Source organism: Poecilia reticulata, linkage group LG20 (genome assembly GCF_000633615.1).
Source record: "Poecilia reticulata strain Guanapo linkage group LG20, Guppy_female_1.0+MT, whole genome shotgun sequence".
Classification (NCBI taxonomy): domain Eukaryota; kingdom Metazoa; phylum Chordata; class Actinopteri; order Cyprinodontiformes; family Poeciliidae; genus Poecilia; species Poecilia reticulata.
The window spans coordinates 22802131-22814086 of record NC_024350.1 but is presented as its reverse complement, the minus strand read 5'-3'; the positions used below and the strand labels follow the sequence as shown (position 1 = coordinate 22814086).

At 38.7% G+C, this 11956-nt stretch overlaps 1 protein-coding gene across 1 annotated transcript; it reads right to left on the bottom strand.

Annotated features, from left to right (window-relative positions):
• Positions 1-335: 335 nt before the first annotated feature.
• On the bottom strand, positions 336-11846 carry mrc1a (mannose receptor, C type 1a). Its single transcript, XM_008396701.2, has 30 exons — positions 11682-11846; positions 11197-11598; positions 10689-10857; positions 9798-9958; positions 9602-9715; positions 9380-9520; positions 9103-9282; positions 8290-8447; positions 8096-8212; positions 7906-8021; positions 7618-7766; positions 7060-7259; positions 6847-6962; positions 6673-6754; positions 6426-6570; positions 5981-6019; positions 5481-5644; positions 5289-5365; positions 5083-5183; positions 4873-5012; positions 4651-4753; positions 4220-4389; positions 3661-3766; positions 2834-3066; positions 2578-2740; positions 2348-2500; positions 2154-2270; positions 1818-1976; positions 1710-1742; positions 336-1621 (listed from the first exon to the last, which is right to left on the bottom strand). The coding sequence occupies exons 1-30, from the start codon at positions 11749-11751 to the stop codon at positions 1380-1382; spliced, it is 4320 nt and encodes a 1439-aa protein (XP_008394923.1). The 5' UTR covers positions 11752-11846; the 3' UTR covers positions 336-1379.
• Between the last annotated feature and the right edge of the window lie 110 nt (positions 11847-11956).

Genomic DNA, 11956 nt, shown 5'->3' with positions numbered 1-11956 from the left:
CTGGTAAAAGTTGTAATCTACAACAGTGTTAAGAATGGGAAGGAACAATGACAGTACAATTAATCTCTTTCAAATAGCATTTTACAAAGCTGAAGCAGATTTTACTGCTCTCATTTTGAATTATATCTTCATTTTAGGAACCTTTGAAAGCAAAAGGGACCATCAATCTCTTTCCTCCCTTTTCACCTTATTTGGTATTTCATCTTCTACTCTCTCTAATCTTTGATAAAAGATTAACATCCTTTGTGCATTTGGAAATCAAGCTCTGAGAATGTTATTCAACTCTACATTGCTTTTAATAAGATTCTGTAGAAAAAAAGGCAAAAAAAACCCAGTGACTTTAATCGTTTTTTTATTTATTCAATGTCTATTTACAATAGTGTAAGGAGTACTGAATGGTCTGTAGCAAATATTGACAAGCATCACATCTGAGGAGGATCTGTTGATCTCAAAAGGCAGATATTCTTTTCATGATTTCGAACACGTAAATATTCACAACTACACTGATTTGTCACCAATTTCTGTACATATTAAACTGATGCATGCACTATGTAGCCAAAATTATTAATATATTTGCCTTCATATATGCATGAATTTACCTGCAATAATTTCATTTATTTATTTATGCTTAATATGATCTTAACAATTTCAATCTTTATGACTCTCCAAAAGGGGTTAATAATTTGTATACTTTAATTTTTGGCCATTCCTTTAAAAGTATATTTGGGAGCTGGTGATGGACAGGAAGGCCTGGCTCACAGTCTCCACTCTAAATCATCACAAAAATGTCCTGTCAAGTTGAGGTCAGGACTCTGTGGAGGGAAATAAAGTTATTTCACACAAAGCTCATTCATTCATTCATTCATTCATGGCTTTCTGGCCCGTGCTTTGTGCACTGGTGTAAAGTCATGTTGTGATAGGAAGGAGTCAATCCCAAACTTAGCTGCCTGCTTTTCCCTGCTGCATGCAACACTTTGCATTGCACTTGGTGATGCAAAGCTTAGATACACTTTCTTGGCAATGGAAACTCATTCACTGAGGTAATCGGAAGGACTCAGAACGTTTGGAGGTCTATTACACCTCTACTTATTATGATATGACCAGTGTTTGCAGAGGCAGTCAGTATGGCTACATGAGGTGCACTGGTTTTACACGCTACTGGCCAAACTATACTTTTCAGAGGGGTAATTCCATACTTTCTGCAATATATTGCTTGTATATATACATTTATGAACATAAACTCAATGGAGTTTGGTTTCTAGCATCATGACCTTTCAATTAGTGTAATCAAAGTCGTTCAGCCAGTTTCCTCATAAACTGAAGGTAATAAAGATAATTTAGAATCATTTGTTTTTGTGCTGATTATTACTGGTGTCTCCTCATGCTTGTTCGTTCTGCTCTATGTTCACCACCAGGCCCTTAGTGTCCACAGGCACTCGATTTGGATTGTTGAAGTACAGCTTGTTGTCAAAGGTGCACTCAGCCAGGGTCGCCATGGGCAACCGTATCCGTTTGCGAAACAGGAGGAAGGCAGCGAGTCCGACTATGGCTATGACAATCAGCACAATAGCCACTGTGATGCCGGCAGAGCCATGTGATGATGCTTCTTTAACAGTTTGAACTGCCAAAGAAACAGAACCATAAATTAGACACAATGATCTATAATTCATTTTAATTATGCTATGGAATAAATTGCTTCATTTACTTACCTACGAACTGAGGCTTTGATGTAGGTGGGATGACTGTAGAAATATAGCAAGACCTCAGTGTAAGTGCCCAATATAGATATAAATAACATAGCAGCAGGTTAAACTCACCTTTAGGCCTTTTACAGATGTAAGACCTGTATCTGCTGCAGCTGTTTGTGCTCCACTCGCCGCTGTCAGAATGGATGTTCACACACGAGTCGGACTTTGGCATTCCTATTTTCCAGTTGGTATAGTCTACAACACTGTTATCGATCCACATCCACTCATCTGAAGCAGAGAAACAACAATCAGACAAACTAATCTGCATGACCAGGAGACGGTGAACTGCAACCTCTGCAATGAGTTTTTAATAGTGTGCATACATGAAACCTTCATGGGGTTTTTTAAGCACAATATTACATTTTTTAAGTCAAAAAAGTCTGAAATTAGCCCTATTATGCTCACCATCATGGGACTTGTAGAGACCAATCCAGAAAGTTTTGGCTTCATCTTGCAGGCTTTCAATATTCTTCTGTATGAATTCTGCCTCCACAGGGTCCTGGATGCTCGCCAGCGAAGCACCTAGAAAACCCAAACACATGTGGCTGGAGTTCATCCATTGAGATGAGGGAAGTGTGTGCAAAGTTTTCACAACTTACCTAGTTTCATACATTCAACTGAGGCATGAGCCCAGTTGTCGACCACAGAGCCCAGAAAATAATAGCAGTGACCCCTAAAAGGCATCCAGGATCTGTCCTTCTTTGGCTCTGGACAGTTGCCAGGAAGCTGTGGTGGTTCAGTCGGCGCCAAGTCTGAAAAAGAGGTAAGATCTGTTATTCTATAGTTTAGGCAGTGGACAGCTGTAAAGGTAACTAAGAGATTAGCTTACCCTGTGACCTTTTGCAGATTGAATAGTAGGTGCTGGAGCATTCCCCTGTCTTCCATGTGTGATCGACATCTATATACACACAACCATAGTTTTTTGGCTCATTCTTGCCCCATTTGGTGTAAGAGAGAGGCCAGTTATCCACCCACTTAAAGCGACCTCCGGTCTGGAAAGAAAATAATTGACAATTAGCACAGAACTAGAAAGGTTTTATGTTTAAAATATAATTCTGGTGGAAATGTTTAAAAGCAGGCTTTACCACGTTGTTGTTGAGGCCGATCCACACTGGTTCTTTGAGTGTGGAAATCTGCAAGGTGACAAAAGCCTGGATCATGGGGTTCAGAATGCTGGCCAGCTCTGAATCGTCTGCCTGGCATTGCCTCCGAGCCTCATCCCATCTCATCTTCTGGGCCACCAGTTTGTAGGAGTCATTGCCAATCTTGTAAAAGGACTTTGGTGAAACAGTGGTGGCTGGCACCGCAATCTGGGAATCTGCACAAACAAGACATGTGAGTCAGTTGTCGACAGGTTTATTCTAGAAGTCCTGGCAACTGCATCTTTCTTAAACATGTTTTAAAAATCACTTCTGTCTCCAAACAAAATGAAAGGCCATAATGAATGTCAAGGACTTCAAGCAGTACTACTGCTGAAGAAATCACCCATTGTTGGAGTTGTACAACTTCCAGTTTGAGTCATTGGGGTAAAGTAAACCAACAAGATTTTATTTATTTATTTTTGTGATTTTACCTTAGAGGCCTGTCTTTTCCTCATGTTGTGTTTAATAACAACAAAGGTTGAATTAAACCTTATTTGTTCCCTAGGTTTTATTGTAGAAAATTACACAAAGATGGCTTGTGCGAACAGGCCCATAAGTAGTTTAATTTATTTTTTGAGAACTTAGAAAGTGAAAAATTATTCAAATTGAATGTATTTTTTAAAATGCTATGCAACCTGGTTGAATTGGACATCATATTGCATATGCTACAGTGTAGCCATAGTTTTATGTCATTAAAATGGGACATAATTCTATTCTATTTTTACTCATTTTATTTTCATTTCTCTGCTGTAAGCCCACACGTTACTCACCAACATTCCTTTTACAGACAAAGCCGCGTTTTTCACCACAGTCTTCCACTTTCCACTGTCCTTTTATTTTGAGGATGCTGCCAACCAGGATCACACAGTCAAACACCTCAGGAAGAAAAGAGAAAAGTTAAATGAGTTGCCTTTTTCTTTTCAAAATGTACAAAACCTGGTTGCTTTATTATTTATTTATTTAATCCGATAAATGAATAGTTCTGGCCACAATATGAAGAACAAAGCATAAGACACAATCTGTATATGTAATGTAGCATTAATATTCATATCCCTATTGTATCTAGTATTTATATTGCAAAGTGGGAGTGAAAATTGAGGACAATCAGATTAAGATCATTTTTGTGCCAGTTTAAAAAAACTCTAGTGAGAAAGTCTGAATTTTAAATATTTCCACATAAACAAACAAAACTATGATGAAGAAAATCTATGGTAGCCTCAAAGAGCAGACAAATATTATGACAGACAGAAAAAAAAACTATTATGAAAGAACAAAATGTAAAGCAACCAAGTGACCTGAAGGCTAGAACTTCAATAAAGTTGTAAAAACCTCATCCAGAAAGAAGCGTCCGTCAGGTGTTGATGTGGGATGTCCTTTGGCCCAGTTAGTGAATGAAATGGCTTTGCCATCTGTCCACAAGAAATGCATTTCCCAATTGATGTCGTTCATGCCCAGCCACAGATCCTCCTTTTGGCTCAGCATTTGTGTTGTTAGGAATGCTGAAAAGGAAAAGACGGAACTTGCATGAAATGCATGTGCAAAAACTCAAATTGTAAAGCTATTTTTGGGGTTCTAAATAAGTCAAATCTGAACTTTAAATTCCAAACATAGACACAAGAGCAGAACTAAAATTGTGCCTAAGCTTTAGACAGCCCTCCGATAAACTTGTACAAGTTAAGATTGATTTGGTTTGTGAATCTTGAGCAAAGCAAATCGAATCCGTCTTTTATGAGTGTTTATGAGACAGTGTGGGTGCTGACCTTGCTCTCTCTCACTGGTGATAGACACAAGATTTCCTCCCTCTTTCTGGCAGTGGGTCCTGGCATCTTTCCAGTTCTTCTTATCCGCAAAGAATTTGTAGCACTGAGTTTACAAGGCAAATTTTATTCGCTAGCGTCACTTCCAATATCCTTAGAATTTATAAACAGAATTTACTGGGGAAACTACAGTGAGAAAATATGTGCCAAACTTTGTAATAATACCTTTCCTTTAAAGTTAAGCCACTCAGGTGCACATCCTCCTTTTGGAGGGGTAGTTGGTGCCATTGTTGTATTAATAAAACTGCCTCTTCTTTTGCAAACAGAAGGCAGCTCCAGACCACAGTTGATGTCATTCCAATAACCTACACATGCAGAATTTATAAAGCAAAGTGACAACAGTAAATATTCAAAGTTTATCTTAATCAGACTTACCCATGCTTGTGTATATTGTTACGCAATTTTCATCATTATTTGCAAAGTTTGGCTCATTGTTTTCCCATGCAGTGTACGTTACTGGTGTTCCATCTACCCAGCTGAAAACAGTAGATAATATAGGGAGTTATTTAATTTAAGAAGACTAAACTGAATCTACTGGCAAATTCTATGGTCAGCTCAATTGCCCCAACTAATTTATTTACCTGAAGGACTGATCCAAGTTCACAATCAAACCGATGTAGTATTGTGCATGGTGTTGTGTTTGAGAGTCCCTTGTTAACTGTGTAAGCATAAACATAAGAGAAACTTTAAATCAGAAACTGTTGTATAACTTAAAAAACAAGTATTGTGGTCATTCTGACCTCCCTTATTGAGCAATAAAATGTAACTCTCACCTGTTTCCAGAGGAACTTCCTTTCACTTTCGCCTGTTATGACTGCAAGTTCACCAAAGTTCTTTTTACAGTAATCTCTTGCAGCTTCCATCGGTAGTTTGTTTTTGTTTATGTAGTAATGACTGTCATTGTATATGAGCCACCCGTCTTCTGTGGTGTTGAATACTGGAAAGAGCACAAAGAGCTTTATGGGTCAGCAATATTAGTTAAGATTGTTTCTCATTTTGTTTGACCCACAGTTTTCTTAGTTCACATAAAAACGAGTGTTGGCTTATCACAATTTGGTAAGTATTCCAAGGGTAAGTTATGTTTGGATCTTTTATTTTCACTTGAGTTTTTTTGTTTTTTTGCTTTTTATTATGATATTAATTTGCTAAAACTGACATGTGAATCTTGGTTTCTATTTTCAACAAACCAGGTGACTGTTATTCTACCCTTTAGGTTTTGACTTGTTACTTGATTAGTTTTTCTGACGAAAATGGTCATAATGTTGAAACCTACCTTCTACAACGAAGACTGGTTCAGGTTTGGGAGTCACACCTGAAAATGCAATAGAAATAACAATTTTGTGACATTTGTGGAATTGAAATTCATACATACATTCAAAATGTTGACTCACTACCACATATTTCACTCCTTGAGTTGTAATTATGAGTCTAACTTTGATGATCTGAAGGAAAGCCACCTCCAAGACAGAAATATAATTGTGACAACACAGACAAAAGAAAAGCAAACAAAAAAAAAACAACAACAAAAAAAACCCGCACAATTTGAGCTCATTATCTGTGCTTAGCAATAGTTGGTTTTGTGAAATCTGATCGAGGAAGTTTTTTGTCAAGAAAATGTTTACAACAAAAAACTTAAAAATTGACTGATTCACACTAAGTGTTTGCAGTACGTTGAAGCGAAAAGCTTTGTTTCTCGTTGGGACCACAGTGAGTTTTACCTTTGCGTATCTGGCAGATCCAGTCGTTATAGGAGTCACAGTTCCGATCGTTCCAGTGACGTCCATAGTAAAACTGAGCTTCTGCACAGTGTTCGTTGTCATTGTGGTTGTTTGGTTCTCCATAGCCCCAGTTCTCAAAACTGAACTAGATTACAGTTTTTAGGACAAAAAGAATAATTCGAGTTAAAACGATCAGTCACAACTTTATTATTATTACTACTATTGCCGTAAATGCTGCATGTCTTACAGGTGATCCATCACTCCAGACAAAACCTTGATTGGGACCCATGAGTCTCAGGCCTATCCAGACCGGATCAGAACTGTAAACACTGCAAGAAAACAGAAAACATATTTGCGGAGGACTTTTGGATCGGCCAAATATAGGAAGCTCCAACGAGGATGTCAGCGCAGGTTAACATACTTCACATTGTCTAAGTCCCTCATACTCAGTAAGCTGATCAGGTTTCCACCAATGGCTTTGCAGAAGTCCTGTGCTTCCTGCCAAGTCTTTTTATTCTCCTTCATTTTCTTGTAAACCTTTCAAATAAAAAAGAAAATGTATATATATATATATATTTTTACAAGTATCATCATATTATTAAAAAAACTAAAAAATTCACAACTTCCTTCTTACTTTATAGCAGACGTTCCTTTTAGCAACAGGCGTCCAACCAGAAGCACAGCTCAGCTGTGGGGTGGTCGGTTGGACGGTTGTCGCAAGCACACCCTCGGCCTTCTTTTTGCAAATATACTTCTCTTTGTTGCTGCAGCTGATAACATCCCATAAGCCAGCAAAAGTCCCAGTTGTCATGGCAACACACCCCTGTTTTCTGTCTTTTTTTTCCAGAAAGAAAAAAGCATAAACTCATCTTAGTTCTACTCACTTAGAAACGACAAATGTAAATTAGATTCACATGCAGAACTATAATGAAGATATACACATTTACCAATAAATCTAAAAAAAAGACCGCTTGTTTATGCTCAGATTCTTTCATTTGTTAAGTAAAAACTAAAAACGGAGGTCAACTAAACAAATCTATAGTTTAAAAAAGCATAATTGAGGCAAGGTAAGTTTATTTTACACTTTTCATATGCAACATACGGTAATTCAAAACACCCTGCAATAAGAAACGTATACATACATTTAACTATAAAGATAGACAGCTAAACAGTTAAAGAACATGGACTTTACCTGGCATGCCAACATTGAAATGAGTAAAGGTAACCCGTCTTCTTGTCGTCCACTTGAAAATATTCCTGTCCTCTGTGTTGGTCAACCCCATCCAAAAATACCTTTCTGGTCTCAGTCCCACTAAACTGACGAGAAAAGCATTCTCATATCTGTTTGGAAAAAGCAAGAGTTGATGAGTGTTTCAGCACAAATCGCTATAAATAGTATCTGAACTCAATTATTAGTAATATTTGTATCATTTCATTAGATTTAAGGTCATTTAGTCGCAAGATTAATAATGATTCCTACCTGTCTGCAATATCTACAAGGTTCGAACCCCCTTTTGAGCATGCCTGCATTGCCTCTTCAAACGTTTTTGTTTCACGTCCAATCTCATAGCAATAGGAGCCAAATCTAGTGGTGCCCTACAAAACCAAAGTGTCAACGCATTGAGTCGTATCACTTCTATGTTTTATTAACGTTAAGCCACATTACTCACAAGCTTGCATCCTGGGTTGAGTTCCTCTTGGGTACCTCCGGTCAGTTTTGTGGAAGCCTTCTTCTTACAAATATATCCATATGTCTTCTCACACATGTGATCTGCCCACTTTCCTTCCTTCACGAGAAATATGGAAACAATTACAGCATATCCATTAACTGCAGTCTTTACAACAGGACAGCTGTAGATGTTACCTTTCCTCTGATCAGGACACAGTCCTCCTGGTGGTTGGTAGCGTGAGATGGTTCATCACTCTGCCAGTTGGTGAAGGTCACATGAGAGCGATCAGACCATTCAAACAACATCGGGTTCCTCTGATCGTTCAACCCGATCCAGAGCACATCTGTCTGTACTGAGGTGAAAAACACAGAGATGGAAGTGAATGCAAGACTTTTTTTTTGTTTGTTTGTTTTGTTTAATTGCTAAAATAATTCATCCAGCCTTGTTTGTCACAGATGTATTTGCTTTAAACTTTTAATTTGCCTACTAGAGATATCAGCATGCTTTGGTGAATTGTCTTTTTTCCACCCTTGTTTTCCTAACTTATAAACATCAGAAAGTGAGACTTGTAAAGCCCCTTAGTCTCCATAGATATATTTATGCAGATATCTTTTGATATTTCACATGTAAAACAAATTCTACAATGACATTTGTTTTATGGGCATTTTTACCTTTCCAAATAACTGTTGTACAATTTATTTGGAAAACAAATAAAGCAAAGGCTAAAAAATATAATTTTGCTATTTCAACTGGATTATGGAATTTTAATGCAACTAATATAACCATTAATGTGTAACAACATTAAAAGTAAGAAGTAGTACCACTTAGCAGTGTTTGTCATTTTTGAGTCACAGTAAGGTGAGGACTTCCCGACTCAGAAGAAAGCGTATTTTAGCCGCCCGCCACCAAACACTGAATTCACGTTGCAGATATTTGTGTAGTTTACCACCAAATTCTGGTTGCTTTATAACTACTGTAGACTTCTAGTAATGTAAATCACCACTTACAATATCCTGACTGCGTTATAATGAAGCTCTGCTCTTCTATGTTGCTTATGCTGGCCAAATTTGCTTCCTCTTTGTGACACGCTGCCAAAGCGTCCCGCCACATCTTTTTACTCCTCTCCAGGTAGTAACATTGTCCTCCATAGGGCACCCAGTGACTCGGGCAGAAGCTGGGCCCTTTATCTGGAAATTAAGGACAAACGGAAGTAAGAACACATGCAAATACAGATGCATTGCCCTGAAAGGGGTCATCTTGAAATATGTTCTGTAAACAATTTACCTGGTGGTGGAGGCAGACTGGTTGAGTTTCCTTTACGGCAAATATAGCCTAGTTTTTTGCTGCAAACACTGCTTTCCCATTTTGATGCTTTTCTTGTATTTAGAGTTGCACAGCTGTCCCCAGGGACTGAAGATGGATTACCTGAGGGATTCACTGTTAGTTGCAACCTCTTTGACTCCAATTTGATACATAAATCTTGTAGAATCAAGTTCTTTAGCAAACCTGGGGCCCAGTTTAGATATCTGAATGGGTTTCCATTGCTCCACTGCCATCCACTCTCAAAGTCCAAGCTGTTTAGCCCAATCCACAGAGATGTTCCCAAATGATTTGTTAGCCCTTTATCAACACATAAATCAGAGGGTGATTGATTTTCAGCTGAATCATGTTACAGGTAATTGACCGAATGCTTGCTTTATACCTGAAATGTACGACTGTTCGTGCAGCTCTACGATGCTGAGGAGATCTGCTCCCTGCTGCTGGCAGCTCACCCTGGCCTGGTGCCATGTCAGAGTCGCCTGTGTATTCCTCTGATACTGAACCCTGGTGACTGGGTCAGTGTCCCAACCAAGAGATCCTGGATTGTGAGAAATACAGAAGTCAACAAGGAAAAAAAACAGGTACTTTCCATAATTTTCTAGGTACTGTTTCAGCAAACTGATTAATTACCCAGGGGAAATTATGTTTTTAAGATCTAGGAGAGTAAGAGTAGCTTTAGGAAGAACCTGGGAAGTTTTAGTGACCAGAAAGTACATGTATTTCAAGCAAGACCCTGATAAAAATTTATCCCTTTTCTGGGATAAATCCCAGAAAAGTATAAAAAGTTGTAAATCACCTCATGATCAAGCCAATTCAGGGAAAGTAATTTAGAAATACAATGCAAGTGTCACGGTTTTCCAGAAGGACTGAAGGGCATCGGGCCAACAAAGTTGAGTAGTAAAGTAACATAAAAATTGTCATGGAAATAATGGACTACCAATATGAGGACAAGTGCAAGGGAACATGAAAGAAACACCAAAAGAATCCATCAGTTAGTGACTGAAAACTGAGAAGCTTAAATACCAGGGAAGCTCAATGGATAGAGAATCGGTGGCTGACTATTGATAGAATGAAGTTGAGAGAGAAATCTGACAGGCAAGCTGTAGGAGTTATGGCACAGAGGGGAGTCTAATAAAAAATATGTGCAAAATGACAGAAAACAAAGAATAACTAAGAATGAACACAAATATAAAAAATGATCAAAAATACAAACCCAGGAGAWRCTTTAAGATAAARRAAAAAAAAAAAAAAAAAAAAAAMARMCGWWSCTWTGGTTGGACAAAMCCCAAACTTCATATTTGTGTGGKAATCCTTYTCAKTGGCACACCACWSCTKCCCGTCTGTSCGCCCAACCGTTGTGCATTCAGCGTACCATTTCGAAGCGTACTTGAATGGAAACTGACAGGGGGCTCCGAATGCATTGCCTCCTATGGTAAAGGTCTCTGAGGATGTAAAGATTAGATATGGTTAGAATCATTGTCATTATGCTGTGAACATTGACAAAACAGAAAAAATATTGAAATCAGATTTTACTTAAAGAAATGTGAAACTCAGAGGGCATGCATAGTGGGCTGAGCATACCCAATAAGTTATTTGATGAGCTGCATTTCAAGTTGTTTGCCTTTAACTTGCACCAGTGTTTGATTTTTTTTAATTTTTGATGTAATGAGACTGTGCAACTCTCACTTACACGGAAATTATTGCATGGGGAACCTCTGAGTCATCTCCAAGCTTTCCAGAAAGCTGGATAGATTCATGTATTGTAGACCCTAAACTCCTACCTTGAAACCCCTTTGAGCAAAGGTCCCCCTGAGTGCCAAATATCTTCCAGCGACTCCACTCCCCTGAGCCTTTGTAGATCATTACATTCTTCTCTTTGAAGTTGCCCCAATTAAGGTGCAGATCTTGGTCTTTCAAACCAAAGAGGGTCTCATTCTTACATTGCCAGTGCTGAAGACTGCTACTCTCGTCGCACTCAAAAAGAAGCACCTTTACCCAGTCTTTAATTGCCGTGGCTCCTAGACACAGCTTGAGGGAGAGACTTAGAAGGCGAGACTCTGAGACCCAGCGAAACTGCTGCTCTGTGGCACGGGGATTGCACTGTGCCAGTATTACCGAGCTGGCGCTTTCTACCTTTATGCACTTGTTGTGGTTCTGGTTGAAGATCAGAAAAATACCACTGTCTGCAAAACAACAGCACAACACAAATATGCTGATGAATTTCCCCCAAACTCACAGAATCAACAAATGTGTCCACGATACTCACCAATGGCAGCTTTGATGTGGAGAGCTTGCAGGAGACAAAGAATCAGAGCAAATGTTGAGAAAGGTGACATCCTCAAAGTCTGGATTAGACTCAGAAGGTTTCCCAGTCATGAGAATGGGAGTCTGTTGAGTGGAGAGTTGCTCGACAGAGAGCAGCAATGACAGAACCATGGTGTCTCTGTGCCCTTAATCACAGTGATGGACATCCTGTCACGTGGTAACACGGTTGGTCGGATGTCTGCAGTTTCCCTGGGATTTCAAAGAGTTTTGTGGAAA